Source organism: Erithacus rubecula, assembly GCF_903797595.1.
Source record: "Erithacus rubecula genome assembly, chromosome: 17".
Classification (NCBI taxonomy): domain Eukaryota; kingdom Metazoa; phylum Chordata; class Aves; order Passeriformes; family Muscicapidae; genus Erithacus; species Erithacus rubecula.
In genome coordinates, this window is record NC_136669.1 from 12,850,526 (window position 1) to 12,872,332 (window position 21,807).

The 21,807-nt window shown below is 56.0% G+C and overlaps 2 protein-coding genes across 3 annotated transcripts; both read left to right on the forward strand.

Annotated features, from left to right (window-relative positions):
• Nucleotides 1-343: 343 nt before the first annotated feature.
• PGAP6 (post-GPI attachment to proteins 6) lies at nucleotides 344-14,931 on the forward strand (the record flags this gene model as incomplete). Of its 2 annotated transcripts, none has more annotated exons than XM_079320811.1 (13): nucleotides 344-533; nucleotides 4,460-4,637; nucleotides 6,053-6,260; nucleotides 6,338-6,471; nucleotides 6,817-7,082; nucleotides 8,189-8,508; nucleotides 9,207-9,300; nucleotides 9,877-10,000; nucleotides 10,665-10,801; nucleotides 12,643-12,821; nucleotides 13,600-13,746; nucleotides 14,103-14,219; nucleotides 14,635-14,931. In XM_079320811.1, the coding sequence occupies exons 1-13, from the start codon at nucleotides 437-439 to the stop codon at nucleotides 14,929-14,931; spliced, it is 2,298 nt and encodes a 765-aa protein (XP_079176937.1). In that variant the 5' UTR covers nucleotides 344-436. The 2 variants fall into 2 exon arrangements, with proteins under 2 accessions (XP_079176937.1, XP_079176938.1); XM_079320812.1 differs by having other exon boundaries at nucleotides 6,371-6,471.
• A 2,855-nt stretch (nucleotides 14,932-17,786) lies between these two features.
• Nucleotides 17,787-21,115, forward strand: MRPL28 (mitochondrial ribosomal protein L28). Its single transcript, XM_079320838.1, has 5 exons — nucleotides 17,787-18,136; nucleotides 18,540-18,692; nucleotides 19,350-19,484; nucleotides 20,040-20,126; nucleotides 20,526-21,115. Exons 1-5 carry the CDS (start codon nucleotides 17,849-17,851, stop codon nucleotides 20,607-20,609), a joined length of 747 nt encoding a protein of 248 aa, XP_079176964.1. The 5' UTR covers nucleotides 17,787-17,848; the 3' UTR covers nucleotides 20,610-21,115.
• Nucleotides 21,116-21,807: the final 692 nt, after the last annotated feature.

A 21,807-nucleotide genomic window follows, 5' to 3' on the forward strand; every position in this document is an offset into this window, starting at 1 on the left:
CAGGAACGAGCATTAAATCACCCAACAGCTGAAAGGGCTGAGCTCCCCTGGTAATTTCCCGTCTGAGCGGGGACACGGCGGGCTGGGCTGTCCGGTTATGACGGAGGCGTGTGAATATTTGTGATTTCAGCTCGAACTGATCTCAAATTACCACCTTCCTCGGCCTGCACGGCGCTGAGAAGCGCCCCCAGGAGCAGCACCGGCAGCACCCCGGGGCTCTCCGCCCCGTGCCCGGGATGCTCCGGCTGGGGAGGCGCATCCCAGGGCGGAGCGGGGCGGTGCGCTCGGGGCGCTCCGCGGGTCCGCCCCTCCCGGTTGGCGGCTCGCGGTGCCGCGGGGGCGGTGCCGGGGCGGGGCGGGCGGCGGAAGCGGCGGCGGCGGCGGCGGCGGCGGCGCTGCGGGACGGGCGGGCGGGCGGCGGGGCCGGGGCACGGCCATGGCCGGGGCAGCCGGGCCGCCCCTGCCGCGGCTGCTGCTGCTGCTGCTGCAGCTCCTGGCGCTGCCCGCCGGCCGCGCCAACCGCACCGGCCCCGGTGAGTCCCGGGGATCGGCGGGGTGCGGGGGGCAGAGGCGACGGGGGGAGAGCTGGGGGTGATGCTGAGGGCAGCCCCGGGAGCTGCCCCGGGTCAGGCAGCTGCTGCCGGAGTGGATCTGCAGTGACTTTGGGGAGGCTTCGTTCTTTCCCGAGGGAGTCGGGGGCTCCGGAGCATCCCCGGGGAGCAGCGCTTGTGCCGGCCCTGCAGAGCAGTGGGAGGTCAGGACACTCACGGAGGGTTCTGCTGTTGTTCGCGGCGGTTGTTTCCCTTGGGTTTGTCTTGTTTTCAGGTTACTTTACTTCTAGCGTATGCAGACGGATGGATGGGAGCGGGGATTTTGGGAGAGCGCTGTGTCTGGGGTCCCGCGGGGATTGTGCCCCCCCTCCGGAGCTGCTGTGGCAGTGGAGGGCTTTGGGGAGGTGAGGTTGTTCACCTGCTCGCCCCGTCCCGGAGGTCGGCTCCTTCTGCCTGTGGTTGTCCTGTTGATTATGATGGTTATCGCTTCCTCACAGCCCGCAGAGCGTGAGGCTCCCGGGGAGCCGCGGGTGCGATGGCCCCGTGCCCCAGGCCCACCCTGCTCTGGCATCCTGCTCGCTGGGTTCCAGCCCTGGAGAGCTCCCTGCGCCTCAGGTGTGCTGCTGGGCTCGTCCCGGCGCCGTCCCGCCGGCTGTGGGAATGCCTCGGTAGGGAATGCCTCCATAGGGTTATATCTGGTCACTGGCAAAGACCAGCTACTCCCCAGCGGAGCGAGGGAGTCCCTGTTCTGCAACATTTGTAGGTGGATTTTAGACCAGGGCTAAAGGAACAGGATTTCTGTTACATTGTAAGTGGGAAAACATCCTGCAACACAGCCCAGTCTCTTCTTGAGTCAGGCTCATCAACTCTGTAGCTGTCTGCTTTGAAATGAGGGCTTCATCCCTTTGATGGGATGCCCTGTGAAAGCCACAGTCAAGGTATTATTTCCTAAAACTACCATGAGATCATCTTTGGACAAACAAACCCAGCTGTAGCAGGTGACTCTTTACTCTGAAATTGAAATAATGTGTCTCCTCTGTGCATCAGGGATTCTACTGCATTCTGTTCCTTGTCTGAAAACACTTCTGTTTTTTGCACAGTACGTTTGAAATCTGCTTATACAAAATCTGTATGGAAGAGGATGGAAAACAGCATCCACTGGATGCGTCTCTTGCTCAGTTTAAAGCTTGTTTCACATCATGGAACAGTCAGGTGGGACTTTCCAGGTGTTGCCGTGCTGGTGTTGAGCAGACTGAATAGATGGGGATGGGCACAAACAGAGCACAGCACATGCCAGAGAACTCTCTCTTGATGCTGCCAGAGCACACGCTTGGGCTGCAGTGACCTGTCTTTCAGGCTTTTCTGTGCTGATGTTCCGTTTATCTGTGGTATTTCCTTGTCAGCCTGGGCGGAGAGAGTCACATACCAGGCTGCTGGTGCAGCTCAGGGTGCCCAGCACAGCCTGTGAGCAGGAGATCAGCCCTTGTCACCACCAGAAGCTGTTTGTCAGTGGACTTTGTCCACAGTCCCAGCTGGTGCTTACCTGGTGACAGGCAGTGCGTGGGCAGGGCAGGTCTGCCTGCTCTGGTAATGCTCTTGAACTCACTCCACATAATTGACCAGTCTTTAATAAAGAGCACTGCTGATTGCTGGAGTTTTTAATTTTGCAGTTGGCCTGCCCTCTCCTTCCCCAAACCCACACAAAGGGAGCTTTGGCTTCGTGAGGACGTGCAGGATGGGTGGTGGCTGTGGCTGACAGCTGGTGGGGTTGGGGCAGTTGTAGGTTGTCTGATGGGACCTGTTGCATGGAGAAGGATGGGGGCTCTCCCAGCTCTAATCAGCCTTTGTGTCCCTGCCTACCCTCCTCCTGTGCCCTCCATGGACTGCCAGAAATGAGTGTGCCAAGTGTGTGTGGAGTGTGCTGGGGATGCAGACACCACTGATGAAAACGTGCTCCTTTTCATAGCCCTGGTGTGGGAAATGTCCCTGGGCCTGCAGGGACACAGCCAGCTCTGTACCCACGCACTGTGCTGGCGTTTCAGCCAGGGAGCATTGGTTTGAAAAACCCCTTTTGTGGTCTGGAGAGCAGTGTGACCCCGGCGTGGGGACTGCAGTGGGGCAGCTCTGCCCGGGGGCTGTGGCCTGTCCTGCTCAGGGCTGACTTTTCCCTCTGGCCTTTCCTGGCCCTGTGCATGCAGGAGCTGCAGCTCTGCTCCCTGGCTGGCCCCGTGGCTGCGTGGCTGGGGCAGTCCCTGCGGCAAGGTCAGGCAGCCGCACGGTTCCTCCAGGAGCAGCTCCTCCAGCTGCCTCGTGTGGCTGGTATTTCTCGCTTTCCTGTTTCCTCCTTTCCCTGCTGGACTCGCAGGATGCCCGCAGGCTTTGGCTTGGGAAGTTGCCAAGGAGTTAAACCCATGATTACCGTTCCTGTCTCCTTGCGGTGCCGTGGGTGCAGGCCCGAGCGTCCTCCTTTGGGGCATGAATCCTAGTTCCTGCTGGGATTAGATTCCTCCTGGCAGGAAGTCCATCCCAAGGATCTGGTCCTGCCTGAGGATTTTTTTCCCCTTTCTTACACGCAGTTGGGTTCTCTGTGTTTCCAGCATGACCCTGTGCAGCTTTGAGGGAAGGCAACTTAACTCCCCCTCGCTGCTATTCTATGACAGAAATGAGGAATCTGCCTCTGAAAGGTGCCACAGTTTCTCCCTGCTCTGGGTATTCCAAAGTAGGAAAGGAGCATCAGGAAGCACTCCAGAGACACATGAAGACATAGGTTTCTACTCTCTTGCTGAGTGTTACAAACCTTGGTTTTAGATGGCCTTGGCTCCACTGTCTCTGTGCAGTTTATCCCTTTCTCAGCTGATGTGATGCTTTTTTTTCCAGCCCTGAGCTGCAGTCTGGCTGGTTTGAGTAATGTATGATTTTGCTGGGGGTGATCTGTAGGTGTATAGCTGGGCAGAGGGATGGAGATCTAGTTCATCCTGATGTTACTCTGACTGAGTAGCTGTTGTCCTATTGCATGCCCTTTCAGCCTACCTTGGGGCTGTTTTCACTATCCCAGCAGCTTTTCTTCCAGCTAGGGAAATAGTTAGGCTTTAGAAGGTATGTGTGAAAGAGTTACATATGCAGCACATGAATTTTCATAGTGTTGTGTGTCACAGGAAGACAGTACCTGTGTTCTGAGCTGGGTAAATGGATAGCCACAGAATGGTTTGGGTTGGAAGGGGCCTTGAAAGATCATCTCATGGGCAGGGACACCTTCCACCAGACCAGGTTGCTCCAAGCTCTGTCCAACCTGGCCTTGGACACTTCCAGGGATCCAGGGGCAGCCACAGCTTCTCTCAGCACCCTGTACGTCCTCACTCTCACAGGAAAGAATTTCCTCCAAACATTCAATCTAAGTCTCCTTTCTTTTAGTTTAAAATAATCCCTGCTGTCCTTGCACTCTCTGCCCAGGTGAAAGTGCTCAGCAGAGACAAGGGCACAGCCCTTGGCACCATAAACTGCTGCTGGGGCACAGGGCACCCCTGTGCTGCCTGCACCCATCTGCTGTGCTCTGTGCCTCAGGGCTTCCTGCTGCCTATCCCATCACCTTTCCTTCTGCCATCAACCTTTCCTCCTGACCTTTTCCTCCTCCTTGGTGTCTCTGGTGATCTCTTATCTTCAAGGCACGTTTCTCAGAGTGTAGTTTAGGCATATGTTAGTGCTCTCTGGTTCAGGGTGATGTTTTTATAGTAGGCATGTGGGTGGTTCTGGCTGGATCATGTCTAATGGGACTGGAATGAGAAATCAGGGACACAAAGTGCACTTTTCCAAGAAACATTAGGCCTCCTGTGTACTTCTGTGGGTGGATAAAGCCCTGCAGCCTGCCCCCAGCAGCTCCCCCACCAACTGCTGTGCTCTCTGCCTTCCAGACTCCCTGTATGTCTCTGAGTACTTCTCTCAGAGTGCACAGAAGCTGTCCTTCTACAGCTGGTATGGGAATGCCAAGCTCTTCCACTTCCACGTGCCAGAGGACACCGTGCTGCTACGCTGGCTGCTGCAGGCATCCCGGGGAAAAGGCCCCGAGTGTACCAGCATGGAGATCACTGTGTATGTATGTCCCCACTGTCCTTGTGGGCTTCTCGTCCCCTTGTCCTGGTCACTCGTGGCTGGGGCTGGTTGGTTGTGGAGGCTGGGCAGTTCCTCAGCTGCAGTTTCTTCATGTAGCAGGACTGAATCTGTGTTTAAACCTGTAGGAGTGTTTTGTGTTCATGTTGCAATTGAATCTGGGGCTGCCTGTCAGGCGTGGTGTCCAAGAGACCCCTTAGGACAATGGAGAGAGCTTCACAGTGAGGCAGATGTGCAGCTCAGAGGTGGTCCTGGCCTGGCAGAACCTGCACAAAGGATGTGGCAGGACTAAACTGGTTGGAGATGGGCAAACTACTCAGTGCAGAAGAACTGAGGAGATCTGGGGGCACTTTGTGGAGCAGAGAGGAGAGGAATGTGATGTTGGGTGGATACAGGAGCATGAGAAGATTGCAAACTCAACATTAGTGAAAGAAACATTGCTCAAAATAGTACTTGTTGAAGGATTTGAGGTCCAAAACTTGCCAGATTTTGAGCCTTATCTTTGGAGAAGCTTCCTCAATAAGTTGTGACATGGAGTCACCTGGGTCTCTGGCACACATTCCACAGAGATCTGGAGGTGATTGAAGCTGCTTGGCTTGTTCTTCCCTGGTCTGTCCTGGGGAGACTGGCACTCCTAGTTGTTCCTGAGCAGCCTGGCACAGATGATCTTCCTGCTTTCTGCTTCCCAGAAAGATTTCCAGTTGTTTGGGGACATGAGGGACAAGGCAGCAGCTAAACAATAATCCAAGAAGTGATGGCTAACTCAGATACGCTCCAAGGGGTAATAACATATCACCTGTCATGTCTACTTGCTGGACCTGTTGCAGTGCAGTCCAAAAGCAATCAAATTAAGTGCCAAATTGACTGAATAAATATTGCCCACGTTCCTCAGCTGTGTGTGTTTCTGCTACTTCAAATGCTGGGCTTATCTAGAAAGCAGAAGTACTGCTGTACTGAAGTCTGTGATATGGGCCTTTCTTGGAAAGTCTCTTTTCAGTCTGTCTGTGTGCCTTCCTTAAAAGAGGAAAAGGGAAGATGCAGATCTTAGCTAGAAAATTAAAGTTCTTTGTAGATGATTTTCCCTATATGGGGAATTTGCTGATGGTTATAAAGCAGTAGTCTGTGGGTGAGGCTTAGCCTTAGCAAGTGTTGGAAATTTGCTTCCAGGCTTGATGGAACCATGTAAATCTTAATAAGCTGCCAAGTTAAACCGATCTCTAAATAAATCCCAGATAAGCTAATAGCAGCCAATCCTCACCAGATAAAATGATGACTCCACTTGAAAATGTGGGGTTTTCCAGCCTGCTCTCTTTCCAACCCTGGGCCAGTTTGTACCCCAGTTTATCTTGCCGGTGCCTGTGCATCCCTGAGTTTGCTGTCGCTGGTTTCTCCCGCAGGCACTTTCGCCACGGAGCCCCTCCCGTCATCAACCCTCTGGGCACTCGCTTTCCTGCCAACGCCACCGTCCGTCCCTCCTACAACATCAGCATCTCGCTGAGCAGCGCTGTGCAGAACACCACCTTTGTGAACGTCACCACCCCCGCTGCAGGGGACTGGTTCATCGCCGCCCACCTGCCCGAGGCAGCCGGCAGGATCGAGGTGAAGGTGAGGCTCCTGCCCAGTGCCCTGCCCCTGTGTCTCACCACGACCACAGCTGACCCCTGTGCTCTCCCCTCCTGCAGGGTTTCTCCACTCCATGCCCCTATATGTTCCAGGCAGATATGTTTGTGCTCAGACTCACTGATATGCCTGTTCTGGAGCCTGGTGTCCCCATGTCACACACCGTTGTCTCGCCTGCTAAGCCACTGCATGTCAAGTGAGTGGGAGCAGTGGGTGGGCAACTGAGGGCTTGGAGGGGTGGGATTTCCCACATGAGCTCCTTAGGGGAGGCCAGAGTTGTTCCCATGTGGGGCTGGAGCCTTTTGCTGAGCTCCCTCCAGCAGTGGTAGGGTCTGCACGGGGAGCACATGAGCACCCTTCTCCGACTCTTCCCAGGTGGTCATAGATTCAACTCAAGGAATTTTAGTTCTTCCAGATGTTTGCTTTGGGAAGGATTTTCACAGCACCAACCAGGGCAGTCTAGCTCTTGTCACAAAGCCCTGGGGACCTGGCTTGTGTTGAGAGTACAAGCTCTGCAAACTGCTGCTCTCTCCCCCCGCAGGGTCTTCGTTCCCAAACACGCCGCAGGGATGCGGTTCCAGCTGAGCAGCTGTGTCACCAGTGAGCAGAGAGCCTGCACTGTGAGGGTGCTGCTGGGCTCCATCACCCTGCCCCAGTCCTTCCAGAGGAGCCTCACCTGCACAGGGAGCACCAACTGCAGCCTGGCCCTGGACTCGCCTCCCTGGGAGAAGTGGCTGCAGATCATGGTGGAGAGTCTCGGCCCTGCCAATGCCAGCGTGTCGGTGGAGATGCTGGCTTCTTTCACAGGTGGCATTCCATGTTCTTGGGCCACAGAGGGAGCTCTGTGTGTGCTCTGTCTCCTTTTATGTCTTTGGGTGCCTGGCTGTGGTGCTCTATGCTCCCCATCATGCTGGTTGCCTCCTCTTGGACACCCTAATTTTTGCTTTGGGGACAAAATTGAAAACTCTAGTGGTCACCCCAAAGAGAGATTTTTGCTAGAGCTGCCTGTTTGTAAACACCTGAAAAGTTCAGCGTTATTATTCTGAAGGTTGTTTGGGAAGAAGTGGCTGGATTAAAATTTGTTGGGGAAAATAGTTTTCTGTGGTACACCAAACTAAGGCTGTATTGACTACCAATTGGCCAAGAGCAGGCTACAGGCAGGAAACCACAGAGGTTTGCTTGGGGAAATGTCTGGAGCTGTTGTAAGGGGGTGTCACCATTTTCAGTGACACCATGTGGCTCACATGGTCATTGTGATTGTGCCACATGACCATAATCTCTACTTAACTGCTGGAAGCTCACCAACTAGGTACATTTTTAAAGATTTTTTTATGCTGGGGGTTTTGCCACGTCCTCTTCAAAGCAGAGCCTCATCCTGTGTGCTGGAACAGCTGGCACTGGCAGCAGAGATGTTAGAGGGTAGCATAGGGAGCAATGGACAGTCTCCAGCAGTGGGACTCCAAGTGTCCCATTCAGCTCCATCTGCCACAGTGTGATGTCCTATGCCTGGAGCTCCACTGGGTTGGCTTCTCCCTCCTGCTTAGCTTTGTTTGATCACATATGGGGAGCTAGGACAGACTGTGGCTGTGGGAAAGCTGAGTGCTGAGCTCTGCTGCTGGTGGGTGAGCACTCCCTGGGCACTCCTTGATGGTACTGTGTTATCCCTTCTTCTGTTCCCCCTTCCCTGCAGCTCCAGGGTGCTTCCACCCACTGTACCACTGTCTGGCTCTCAACATGTCCCAGCTTGTGGATACTCCTGCAAAGATGACACCTCAAGGACAGATGATGCAGGGCATGAACCCCTGAAACCCCCCCAGTTTGTGCTGTCCCTTAGAGCACTGGATCTGCTGGGGCCCTGCCTGGCTGAGGTGCTAGACCTGGCTGTGCTGATTCCTCTCCTGTTTTTGCTCTAGTTTGCAGACCAGGAAGCACCAGTTCCTTCCTTAACTTCATCAGCCTAAACCAGAGCCAGGTCGGTGCCAGACCAGGAGCAGCAGGCAGCCTCTCTCCAGCTGCAGGAGAGGCTCCACACAACATGTCTGGCCAGAGGAGCTCCTGCCTGCAGAGCCAGCCCGTGGTGAGGGAGGACCTGGACGTGGTGTCCGTGCGCTACCGGCTCCTGAGCGGCCCCAGCGTGCCCGTGAGCTCCCTGAGCCCCACCCTGCTCCTGCTCAACCTCAACACGGGCATGGACAGCGGGGGATCCCTTGTGGTCAGCCTGCTGCTCAACAAGGTGTGCAGCCTGCTTGATGGATTGGGTCCCCTTGGCAGGGCTTCTCCCTGCTCCTGGGCTGCATGCTCCACAGGTTGTAGGTGCCAGTGGGACTATTTCTCTTCCTGTTGTTACAAAATACTCTGAGCCTTTTTTAGCTGCTGCCAGCATGTCCCACCTGCCAGCTCCAATTCAAATGCCACAGCCTGCAGCATGTGCTGGCAGTGACGCAGAGGAGACTAAGTGGAAAGCAGCTGCAATGCCATCTTCTCCATGGGAGCCTGGCATCTTGCCACCAGGAGAGGAGACTGAGCAGGGGAACCCAGGGGTGTTCCTGTCCAAGTCACTGATTCCCAAGCTCATTCAGTGACACCCCACCAGCATCAAAATCAGCCCCCTGAAATTCCATGAAACTTCCTGGGGGCTGGAGCAGGGCTCAGCCCTGATGATCTGTGGACTCTGAATTGTGTCTCCCCTGTGCTGGTGCTGAAATGATGTGTGGGTATCCCAGCTTTGGGGCAGTTTCCGTGGCAGGGTCTCCCTCACGAGGGTCTCTTGCCTCTCAGCCATGACACAGCACGGTGGTAGCACAAGGCCCAGTGTAACAGGAACCTTCTGAATTGATGGGTGACTTGACCTGCAGGATTTATTGTGGGAAAGGACTGTTGCAGGGGGATGGCATGGGGGCACTCTAACGTGGGACACTGCTCTGTTTGCAGACATCTGTGAGCCTGGCCAATGCCACCGTGGCAGCCTGTGTGAGTGCTGCTTCACCGGTGCTGTCCCTCAACGCCACACGGACCTGCAGCACAGGTAGGAGAGATGCTGGCACTGCCACCAGCTCAGCTGTGTCATCTCAGGCTCTGCTCTTAGACCTGACAAGCTGTTAACTGACTCAGAACTTCATGGTGTGTCCCAAAGAAATAGATTTTTGCACAAAGCCTCATGAGGTCTTTGTGCTGGCACACTCCCAGGGTGCTGGGGTGCAGGTGGTGGTTTTGGCACCACGAGATAGCCTCCACCAAAGGAAGGTCTGGCTACCAGCTGAGGCTCTTCCAGCCTTGTTGGCAGCAGGTTTGGGGATGGTGAAGGTGCTGCTGGTGTGCAAAGCAGCTAAGCTGTGCACTGGAGGACCAGCCAAGACAACAGGCTGTTCCAGGTGCCCTGTGCTGCCCAGATATGTACCAGGAACTGAGATGAAAGAAAAAACAGATCTCAAGAATAAGTATGTTGATCATGGAGATCCTCTCCATGTTCCTGGTGCCTTCTGTGCATGGAAGCAAGGAGCCACAGGAGGCAGCTGATTCCTGTGTGGTCAGTCTCAGCCTGAGATTGCTGTGGCCCCTCTCCTCAAGTCCTGGCACATCACAGCACCCTCTTTTCTCTCAGCTTTTTCCCAGGGCTACCCTCTGAGTGTGAGCACGTCCTCTGCAGAAGCAATGCTGATTGTTCTGTACCCACAGACAGATGACTGGTTCCTGTCCCTGCAGCTCCTCTGCCCCAAGGAACAGGGGTGAGTCTGGATCTCATCCCACTACATCCCACTGCCCTTGGCTTGTGTGAGCAAACCTGACCCCCTGACCTGCTGCCCAGGCTGTGGGCATCTCTCACCTGGTGTCAGCTGAACTGGGGCTGCAGAGGGACGGGGAGCTGGTTTGCCCTGTTCACTTGCTCCCTTGTGAGCACCCAAGCAGCTTGTTTGATCCTGAGCTGGCACAGCTCACATAGACTGCAGATGGCAGAGCCTGCCTAGCTGAGTTTCCCCTTCTCCAGGTGGATTCAAAGGTGATAAATTAGGAAATAATTGCTGCTGTCACCCTTCTAGGAGGTCTCTAAGGTGCAGGCAGCTGTGCCTGAATTCCTGCAGTTTTCCTTCCTGCTGATTTCTTGTGTATGGAGCCAAGTGCATGATGCACAACAGCACTGGTGGCACTGTCCTGAGGACAGTCATGGGCACTGGGGTCTGCCATGGGGGCTGGGGAGAGCTGACACCCACCTGGACACCAGTTTGGCAGCCCAAGTGGCGAGGGAGCAGGCTCTGCTCGTGGCTCCTGGGGGGGATGGAGAAGATCCTGAAATACCTGAGCTTGCACAGAGGAGCACAGCCCGGTGTGGGGGGAGCAGAGCCAGGGCTGTCCCACGGCCTGTGGCACCAAGGGGACGTGCTGTCCTTGCAGGGAATGCAGCAGTGCCGAGGCCAAAGTGACGGTGTTCGCGTACCTCACCCCCTGCTTCAACGACTGCGGGCCCTACGGGCAGTGCAGCCTCCTGCGCAGGCACGGCTACCTCTATGCTGCCTGCAGCTGCAAGGCTGGTGAGTGCCTTCTCCTGAGAGCCCTGCATCCTCCCCGAGGGGACAGCACAGCCTAAAATGCTGCTGTTTGAGTGGGGGAGCCCAGGGTCTGCCGTGGTCAGCGGTGTCACAGGGCCTGGGGAAGTAAAGCTTTGGGAAGTGCCCAGGGGTGATGGGGAATTGGGATGAGGACAGCTTGGAGTCCCCCAGGGCTTGGAGAAGGACTTCTGAGCATCCCCAGAGAGATGAGGGTACCTGAAAATGCCTGTGCCTGTCAGGGAGGTTTGCTGAGTAGGTTCCTGGTACGGAATGTGATGGAGCCAGGCTGCAGTCCCAGTGTGTCTTCTGCCAAAAGCCTTAGACTCAGAGGTGCCCCTGGAGGAGGAATATCTGTGTCAGCTCCTAATTATCTTAATGGCCTGGGAAGTCTGTGGTGTAGGGAAGATGAGCTCTGCTGTGCTTGGGTGGGTCTGTGCACCTGTTCTCAGCAGAAGGACAAGGCAAACTGTGGCTCCCTGCTGCAGTGTTGATGATGGGTGAGGAGCGAGATGGAGAGCAGCATCCTGATTTCCCCAGGGCTGCCAGGTTCTGGGAAGCACTGAGCACCTTAAGGCAACTGGGGAATCAGGCTGAGGACAGCTTTCTGCTGAATCACTCTAAGCAAAATGCCCTATCTGCATATTCATGACCCAGAAATAAACCAGAGAAAACAGGTTCCCTGGGCTCTGCCTGGCAGAGAGCCAGCACACGGGGCAGAGCTGCTGCTGTGGGTTCCAGTGGCTCTGGAATGGGATGGATGGATCTACAGTTAACTCTGCTTCTTGACCATGGAGTGCCTGCACATACCCTGGCTGCCCTGTGGCTGACCTTTTCTCAACAGGAGGGCATGGGCGTCCTAATCTTTAATTAAAATCATTTAAATATTTTTTTAAAAGAAGAGGCAGATTTGTGTTCACAGAGATTGCCTCAGTTCAGTCCTTGGTATTCAGTCAAAGGGTGAGAGTTGTGTTTTGTGTCAGGCACTGTCCTTCAGGAAATTTTCACTCCCAGTCTCCTGTGGAGCCCTGGATATCACCATGGGCTGAGGCAGTGGGTTTTTTCAGCCTGTGGAAGAGGAGTTGGAGTGGGACCAATCACACTTTCTGCTGCTCAGGGAGATTACAGGGACCCTGGGGCCAGCTATGCAGGGTGAGCACAGGGAAAGGGCAAGAGGCTGCAGACATTGACTGCAGCAAGGAAATTTTCACCTAAATTGAAGAAGACACATTCCCCCCCCCCCCACCCTGTCAGAGCTGTTGATTTTTGCACAGGTCCCAGATGTCCATCCTTGGAGATCTTCAAAAGTCAGTTAGGGAAGGTCCAGAGCAGCCTGACCTGGTTTTGGGTCTGCCCTGCTATGATAGCTGGTAGGAGAGAGCCCAGAGGTTTCCTCAGTGCTGGGAATCATTCTCCACCTGATTTCTGGGATCTGTAGGGATCTTGCACCCAACTTACACCATCACATGGAGCATCTGAACCTTGAGTGCATGATGTTCCACCAGCAAGTTGTGTGTGTGTTGAGATACTGCAGGGATGGAAAGTGCCAGTCTGGAGGTAGGATGGCCTCTGTTACATGGGGACAACCTGGGGAATGTCCTGAGGGCAGCCAGGCAGCTCTGCTGGGGTTCCCCAGCATCCCACAGCAGAGTGTGAGGAGTAATGAGACCACCCTGAAAGCAGGAGCAAGAGAGGCTGATGGAGAAGGGGCTCAGGGACAGTCTGGGTGTGGGATTGCTCCTTCTCAGGCATCCCAGGCTCCTACTGGCTGCTGTGGGAGCACAAGGCAGGGCCTTTGAGACCCACAAAGGCCTCTCTGTCCACAGGCTGGGGTGGCTGGAGCTGCACAGATGACACCAAGGCCCAGACCGTGGGCACACAGAACTTGGCCACACTGCTGCTCACCCTGAGCAACCTCATGTTCCTGCCAGCCATTGCAGTCGCTGTCTATCGCTTCTACCTGGTGGAGGCCTCTGTCTACACCTACACCATGTTCTTCTCCACGGTAGGGACTGCCCTGTGTCCCCTGGCACCTCCCCCTGAGCTCTGGGAATGCTGCACCACAGTGAAGTCTTTGATGGAGCAGCCCATCCTGGAGCTCCACAAGCAGCTTCTGGGATCACTCCATGGGCTCCATCACTCCACTGTAGTATCCAAGAACGTTAAGGGGTTTGAATGGACCTCTAAAAATCACCTAGTCCCATAGACAGGGACACCCCCATTACACCTGGTTGCTCAAGGCCTTATCCAACCTGGCTTTGAATACTTACAGAGCTGGGGCATCAACAGCCTCCCTGGGGAACCTGTTTCAATATCTCACCATGCTCACATTAAAAAATTTCTCCCTAATATCTAACCTAAATTTCCCCTCTTGCAATTTGTACCCATTAGTCCTTGTCCCATCACTCCAGTTCCTGAGAAGAGTCCCTCTCCAGCTTCCCTGTAGCCCCCTTCAGATGCTGGAAGGTGCTAATAGTTCTCCAGGCTGAACAGCTCCAACTTTCTCAGCCTGCCTTCACAGAGCAGGTGCTTCAGCCCCCTTATCAACTCCATGCCTCCTCTGGACTGGCTCCAGCACTATGTCCTGCCCTTTCAGAGCTGCTGGGACATTGCAGGGTGCCTGCTCTCACCTGCATTCCATAAGGCCCCAGTACTTTGGTGGAGCTTCCTGGAGCCACTGCAGAGAGATCCTGCCTGTGGGCTGAGCCTTCTCCTACCTCCCTTCCCAGAGTGTGTGGTGCTGCTGGGCTCACGCTGAGCTTTGCCTTTGTCCCTGACCACAGTTCTACCACGCGTGTGACCAGCCGGGCGTGGCCGTGATGTGCATCATGGACTACGACACGCTGCAGTACTGCGACTTCCTGGGCTCCGTGGTGGCCATCTGGGTCACCATCCTGTGCATGGCCCGCCTCAAGAAGATCCTGAAATACGTGAGTGCCAGGTGTCCCCACACGGCCCAGCCAGCCCAGAGCCAGCCCACAGTCATCCCCTCACCGCTGTATTTTAATGACACAGCTGGGTGACAGAGCCTGTTTGTCACCCAGCGCCACCCAGCAGTTTGGCTCGTGAGCCTGCATGCTTAGAGGCTGGGCCTGAAGATTTCCCCTGAGATTTGGAGTAAAGGTTTGTGGGTTCTGTGGTTTCTCCTTCTCAAAGGTGTTTTTCCTGACTCTTATGTAGATGCAGAGCTGGGTAGCCAGAAGAGGTTCTCCTTGCCTCTGGCATGTCTGGCTGTACTCTCTCAGCAGATGAGCTCCTGACAGTAATGGTGGTGTCTCTTTTCCAGGTCCTTTTTGTCTTGGGGACCCTGTTAATTGCCATGTCCCTGCAGCTGGACCGCAGAGGGGTGTGGAACATGATGGGTCCCTGCCTCTTCGCCCTCTTCATCATGGTTACAGCGTGGGTAAGTGAGGGCAGCCAGACAGGACCTGCTGCCCTTTGCTCCCCATGGGGAATGGTGGTGGTTGAGCAGATCCAAGGCTCCAGCCCACCCACAGGCACGGCTTGAAACCCTGAAACACCCAGGTGGAGGAGGCAGGGCAAGGGATTCACCTTCCAGCCCTGCAGCAATTGAGAAATCCCCTGGTTTGGGTCTCAGACCTGGAGCTGCAGTGCTGTCCCAAAACACGGGCATGTGGCTGGGCAGGAGCTGTAACATCTGCACTGGGCTCTGGTGCCACAGCTCTTGGGGGACTTTTGCACAGTGGGGGGGCTAAATTCCTCAGGGACAGCAGGCACCCTGGGGGGTTGGCAGGGTCTGTGGGGTCCCTGCCCCAGCCTCTCCTGGCTGCTTCACCCCTGTGTGCTCTGACCCCCAGGTTCACCACGGAGCCAAGCGCAGGCACTGCTACCCCTCCTCGTGGAAGCGCTGGGTTTTCTACCTCCTCCCAGGGATCACCTTGGCTTTCATTGCCATCTCAGTGTATGCTTTCATGGAAACCAATGAGAACTATTACTACACCCACAGCATCTGGCACGTGCTGGTGGCTTGCAGCGTGGCTTTCCTGCTCCCTCCTCAGGACAAGCATAAGAAGCCCTGGGCCTGGCCCCAGAAACTCACATGTCGCTATCAGATTTGCCAGAACGACCGTGAGGAGCTCTACGCTGTGACCTGACCTGTCCTGGTCAGGGGTGGAGGGATGGGGAGCTGCTCTTGGCCATGGCTGCCCCTCACACAGGGTCAGTCCTCTCATGTGCTCATTCCCTGGACAGGAGGGTGCAGCCTGGACTGGGTTTAAAGATGAAGATGGTCTGGCCTGGTCTTGTGGAGGCAAGTTTGAGGCCACCTCTGCTTTTCTGCTGGGGTGGGGCAGGCTCTTCATGGCTCAAGATCAAGGAATTGCTTGTCCCCCACCTCCCCATAGCCCTGGGGGAAATTGTCAACCCTTCTTCCCCCATTGCTGCATCCATGAGGCTTGGGTTTAGCCCACACTAAGCTGGAGCCAAGGCTTTGGCTGCTGAGCTCTTCTTTGCACCCTGTCCTGGTAGAGGATGTGGGACAGAGACCTCCCCTGCCATCCTGCAGTCAGCATTTGAACCCAAGAGAAAAACACTCTTCTGTTCTGGGGAGCAAATGCTGCCAAGTGCCCTTGGTGCTGATGGGAGGGAGGGACCTGATCCAAACATATGCTGGGCCCTTGGCTGCCTTCTCCTTGGGGGTCTGGAGCCTCTCTCCCCCTGAAACAGGTGCTGCTGCTCTTATCTGGTCCTGATACTGTGGGGGATAAATGAGGCTGGGACTTGGACCCTGGATTCAGGATCAGACCTGGTAGGAATGTGAAAAACCCCATGTGAGGACATGCAGGAGGCAGCAGCAGCAGCATCTTGGCCAGAGCTGTGAAACCCACAGCAGTGCAGGGTATAGTCTGAGTTTAACTTCAGCTCTGGAAGGAGCCAGGCTGATGGTGTTCAGGGATTCACTGTTTTCCTCCTTTTGGGAGGTTTGGCATGGGCAGGGCTCTCCCTGGGGCAGCACAGGTGGCTCAGGGTGGTGCCTCAGCTGCCCCTCCAGCCTGCTGTGCCACGGAGCCTGGATGTGCTGCAGAGTCCTGAGGCTACAGCAGTGTCCCAGCCCAGCCAGGAGCATCACCAGGGGCTCCCCAGGTGGCCAAGGTCTCCTTTGCAGTGTGTCTCACCTAAGCCTTACTCTAGGGCACACAGAAAGCAAGGGCAGAACTTGGCAACCAGGGAAGTTGTCCTTGCCCATCCTTCTACAGATAAGGGCTCAACTACATCGTTCCAGCTGTGTCAGCCTGGTGTGTGCTGCTGGGAGCCCCTCCTCAGGTGGCTCTGGGGAGGAAAGAGCTTTTCATGAAGGATTTGCCCCCTCTGGGTTCTTTCTTTGCTTTGAAGAGCACCCAGCTCAGCTCTGCACTTTATCCCTCTGCCTCCCCTTCCTCTGCAATGTCCCCCTTTTTAAGCAGGTGCAGGACAAGTGAAGGGCACTTGTCCACACCCAGCAGTGTCATCCCCCCTCACCCATGTCCCCTGCATTTCCTTGTGCTGCTGCCATCCAGAACAGCATGGCAGGAAGGGGGACATGGGGCCCTCAGGGCTTCCTCTGACTTCTACCACTTTTAGGCACTTTTTTTTCCCCGTCTTGGTTTGCACAGTGGTGCTGAGGCCCCAGCACCACGGCAGGAGACTGCTGCTCCTTCACAGCCGTGCCGTCCATGCCGGGCCACAGGTGGCACCTGGGTGCTGTCAGTGGGACCTGGGTGCCACCAGGGGGACCTGGGTGCCACTGATGTGATCTGGGTGCCACCAGGGGAACCAGGGTACTGCCAGTGTGACTTGGGTGCCACTGGTGTGACCTGGGTACTGCCAGTGGGACCTGGATGCCACCAGACTGGTCTGGATGCTGCCAGCATGACCCAGGTGCTGCCAGTGGGATATGGGTGACCTGACTTCTGCCAGTGTGACTTGGGTACCACTGATATGACCTGGGTACTGCCAAGGTGACCTGAGTGCTTCCAGTGTGACCCAGGTGCTGCTGGTGTGGCCCAGGTGCTGCTGGTGTGGCCCAGGTGCCATCAGTGTGACTTGACTGCTGCCAATGTGACCTGGGTGCCACCAGTGTGACCTGATGCCACTGATATGACTGGGTTTGCTGGTTATCATAGAAAGCAATAATTCCTCATCGGGCCTTTCCCTTCAGGGATTTCTATGCTGGAAGCAGGAGAAGCTTTGGGGCAAGGAATCCCGCTGACATGATTGTTTATTTTGTGTTTGATTGTTAATTTTTGCTTTGCTCCCTCCCTGCTGACCTGGCTTTGGTGCCTCCAGGAGGGAGGGTTAATTATTTTGGGTAAAATCCGAGCAAATTCCTGTGTCTGGGGGAAGGAAGGTTATTTTTTTTCTTTGCTGTTAATACCTGTGATTATTTTATACAGTAAATTTTAAAGCTTACAGTTTTATAATTTAATAAAGGTGACGGTATTCGCGGGCAGACGCCTGGTGGCTGCAGTCACACAATCTCGGGGCTCCAGGAGCCTCATCTTGCCCACCCAGGCTGGGTCACCTGGAGCAGGTGACACAGGAACGCGTCCGGGTGGGGTTTGGGATGTCCCCACAGAGGGAGACCCCAGGGCAGTGTTCCAGTGTGAAGTTCTTTCGCCCAGGATGACTGAATATCGTGAGTGGGGAGAGCCCCACACAGATCCTCCACTCCAATTCCCTGCACAGACACCGCAACAATCTCACCTGTGCATCCCTGGGCAAACGCTCCTGCAGCTCCACAGCCCAGGGGCCGTGCCCAGCACCCTCTGGGGAAGGGCCATTCCCTGAGCTCCAGCCGTTCCCCGAGTCCATTGAGATGGCACTCCAATGCCCAGCCCTGCTCCTGTCTAGGCACGGCCGGGACGAGCCGCCATCGCCCTCAGCACGCTCCGCGCTGGCCGGGCGCGAAACGCGGGCGCGGCGCGGCCCCTCCCGGCCGCCGTCGCGCTCCGTCGCCGCCAGCCAATGAGCGATAGCCGTTACCCCGCGGGGCGGAAGTGGCAGCGGCGCCGGGCCGGGCCGCGGGGACGGGCGATGCCGCTGCACCGCTTCCCGCCGCGGCTCTGGGCCGCCATGCGGCTGCGGGACGGCATCTGCGCCCGGCTGCCGCAGCACTACCTGGCCTCGCTGCAGGACGACACGCCGCCCACGCCCGTGCACTGGGAGCCGCACGGCCTGCGATACCGGCGGAACCCGCGCACCGGGCAGCGCGAGCGCGTGCAGGACGTGCCGGTGCCCGTGTACTTCCCGCCCGCCGCCAACCAGGGGCTCTGGGGCGGCGAGGGGTGGATCCGCGGCTACCGCTACGCGCGCAACGACAAGGTGAGCGCCGCGCCCTTCCCCAGCCCGGGCTGCTGGCACCGGGGCCGCCCCTCACCGTCTCTCCCCCGGGGCCGCCCCTCACCGCCTCCCCCGGGGCCGCCCCTCACCGCCTCTCCCCCGGGCCGCCCCTCACCGTCTCTCCCCCGGGCCGCCCCTCACCGCCTCCCCCGGGCCGCCCCTCACCGTCTCTCCCCCGGGCCGCCCCTCACCGTCTCTCCCCCGGGCCGCCCCTGACCGCCTCCCCCGGGGCCGCCCCTCACCGCCTCCCCCGGGCCGCCCCTCACCGTCTCTCCCCCGGGCCGCCCCTCACCGTCTCTCCCCCGGGCCGCCCCTCACCGTCTCTCTCCGGGCCGCCCCTCGCCGCCTCTCCCCGGGCGGCCCCTGACCGCCGCGCCGTGCCCAGCTCTCCACCAGGCTGCCCAAGACCTGGAAGCCGCAGCTGTTCGAGCGGCAGTTCTACAGCGAGATCCTGGACGCCACGCTGACCATCACCGTCACCATGCGCACGCTCGACCTCATCGACGCCGCCTTTGGCTTCGACTTCTACATCCTGAAGGTACCGCAGGGGCTCCCGGCCGGGCGGGGCTGTGCCCTCACCCCTGGGCTGGCAGGCAGGGAGGCCTGGAACTCAGGCACAGAAATCCCAAGTTGGAATAGACCCACAGGGATCATCGAGTCCAGCCCCTGGCCCTGCACAGACACCCCAACAGCCCCACCCTGTGCCTGAGCACTGTCCAAACACTCCTGGAGCAGCCTCAGGGCTGTGCCCATTCCCTGGGGAGCCTGGGCAGTGCCAGCACCCTCTGGGGAAGAACCTTTCTCAAAATCCAGTCTGGCCCTTCCCTGGCACAGCTCCAGCTGTTCCCTGGTCCCATTCCTGTCACAGGGAGCAGAGATGGGGAGAAGCTGCAGCTCACACTGAGCTCTGCCTGTCTCCTCTCCAGGCTGAAGAACTTCTGCTGTTAATGTTTTAATACAGGTCTAATGCTTCCAGCCTTTATACCCTCTTGACTGAAGCCCTTGATATTAAAACTCAGACCTGTGATCAGATGGTCTCCGGAGCAATTGCAACAGATCTTTCCCCTTTCACAACGTGTCCTGAGAGCTTTTGCTGTGTGTGGATAAGCTGCCAGTGCTGTCCGTGTGCTGGGAGGCTGCTGTGCTCCCTGGCAGCTGGTCCCTTGGTGCAGCCTGACTCAGTGTCTTTCTGCAGACTCCCAAAGTTGACCTGTGCTCCAAGCTGGGGATGGATTTGAAGCGGACGATGCTGCTGCGCCTGGCCCGGCGGGATCCCCAGCTGCATCCCAACGATCCAGCCAGGAGAGAGGCCATCTATGACAAGTACAAGGTGGGTTCCTGGCCTGGTGTTTGCTGCTTGGATGGTCACCCATCACTGGTGTTGGTGCTCCTGTGCTGAAGGACAAGAAAATGTAATCATCAGGTTTTTCTTGTCTTTCTGTAGGCTACTAATTCTTGTACTCATCATTAGGGACACAAGAAGCAGTATTTTTGCTGTGATTGTGGTCAGTGAGAGTCTGCAATAAAAAACAGTAAGAATTTGTTCTACCTCTGGGGGAAGAGCCCAGAGTGCCCATGTGCTGTTCAGTTTTGTCCCAGCATGGAAATACCACCAGCACCCACAGCACATGGAGCTGTGCTGAGAAACAGCCCCATAAATACATAAAGGAATTGCAGGAGCAGACACAGCTGATCAGAGAGCAGGACCCTTGCTAAGAAGAAAGGAGAGAAGGGAAGAGGACACTGGTTGTTAGAAATTACAACAGGGCTCTGAGATTTGTCCATAGTAATGTTCCCATGGAATCATATGTTTGTGTTCTGGGCATAAAGAGATTTACATGTTGGTCACCTGCAAAGACTGTGCTACCTTCTCCTTTTGTCACAGGAATTTGTGATCCCAGAAGAAGAAGCTGAATGGGTTGGCTTGAGTTTGGAAGAAGCCATAGAAAAACAGAGGCTCCTGGAAAAAAAGGTGAGTTCCTGAGGCAGTGCTCAGCACTGAGCTGTTGTGGTTGCACATCCAGCTCCTTCATGAGGTATGTTCACCCACATGCTCCAGTACACACTGATGGCAGGAGGGAGGGAAAGGAAAAGGAAGGAGAGGGATCCTTGGGAGCTATTGATGTTTCTTATCTGCTCTCAGAACTGGGGAAGCTGCTGAATGTCCCATACAGATGTTTGCCCTCTCTGAGGTTACAGAGCTGAGCAGCAGCTGTGGCACAACAGGTTGCCTTGTTCGGCCCTGAATAAAACTCAGTCACATCTTCCTTTGGTTTTAGCTGCCAGCATTCCCTGGGCTTCCCATTGCACTTCCCCTTGCTGCTGCTCAGGTTCATTCCTTTAACATGGTTTATCCTCTGCTTTGTTGCAGGACCCTGTCCCCCTCTTCAAGGTGTATGCTGAAGAGCTTGTCAGCCAGCTGAAAGAACAGCAACAGGCAGTGCAGAAACAGTAGAAGAGAAACCTTGGGGGCAAAACCCCTGCTGCAGATAAAGCAGTGGAGTTCAGGGGCTCTGCTGCCTGACCATGCTGGTGGGGAAGGGGCCATGTGAAAACCACGTTCCTGAAGTGTCATGACAGCCTAAATTCAGTGAGGACCTGTTCCTGGGCTGAGGAAAGTTTCTATGCCGTGGCTCTGAGAGTTTAGACTGACTCAGTGTGGATCTTCTGCTTGTACAAGCAGTTGGCTGCTGTTGAGAGTCCACTTGTGGTACAAAATACACATTTTGGTATTAATAGCAGTAAAGTTCCCTCTGATACTTATTTTGTTAGTGTGTTGTAGCAGGGACTGTGAGACACAAGGTAACTTAGATCAATCCCCAGCTTCATCCAGCCCCCATAGTTGTGCCCCAAAAGGCAGCACGTGGGGCTGAGCTCCCCAGCACAGCTCACTAACCCCTGGTTACAGCCCTGTTTCTGTTGTAAGTTGTTGACTTTTAAATCTTATTTTGTAAAAATGTGGTTGAAGTGGGTGTTGAAGTCTTTGCTGGTGTCTGGCAACAAGGGACTGCAAAGCACTTGCCATAATTACAGGCTGATGAACAGCACTGGGAGTCCCTGGTGTTGTCTGAAAGCTTTGTGGTGGTGCAGTAAGTTTCTGGGTGGATCAAAATCAGCCTCTGCTCTTTTCCCCTCAGCTCTGAGGTGAGGGACAAGCACAGAGCCTGCACGCTAAATCTTGTGTGGGTTGTCTCTCTGGATCATTCCTTGCCCCTGGAAGAGACTTTGCCTTACCCCTGTCTTGGGCTTTCTCCTCTCGGGCACATCAGGGCAAGTGCACTGCCTTGGTTTGTGAGCCACAGGACTGATGAGAGAGAAACTGGGCTTGTGGAGCAGAGTGTGGCTCAGCCCCTCTGCACTGGAATGGAGCTGGGTCACAGGAGAGTGGAGATTGTCAGTGCCTTGAGGGTTTGGTGCAGAAGCAGTCACTGAGTGAGCCCAGAGCCTCTGCAGGGCCGTGCTGGGGGTTGGGTGAGGGAGGTGGTAAAGTTGATTGGGATCTGAACAGCAGCATTTCATGAAAACCAGACTTCTCTGCTGCTCTTCAGGACAGAGAAGGGGCTGGAGTCCTTCTAAGGGGTGTTTGAGCCTGGCACGGGCTCGTAGGGCTGGCTGGGGCTGCCACACAGGGCTGTGCTGTTCTTGCAGGGGCA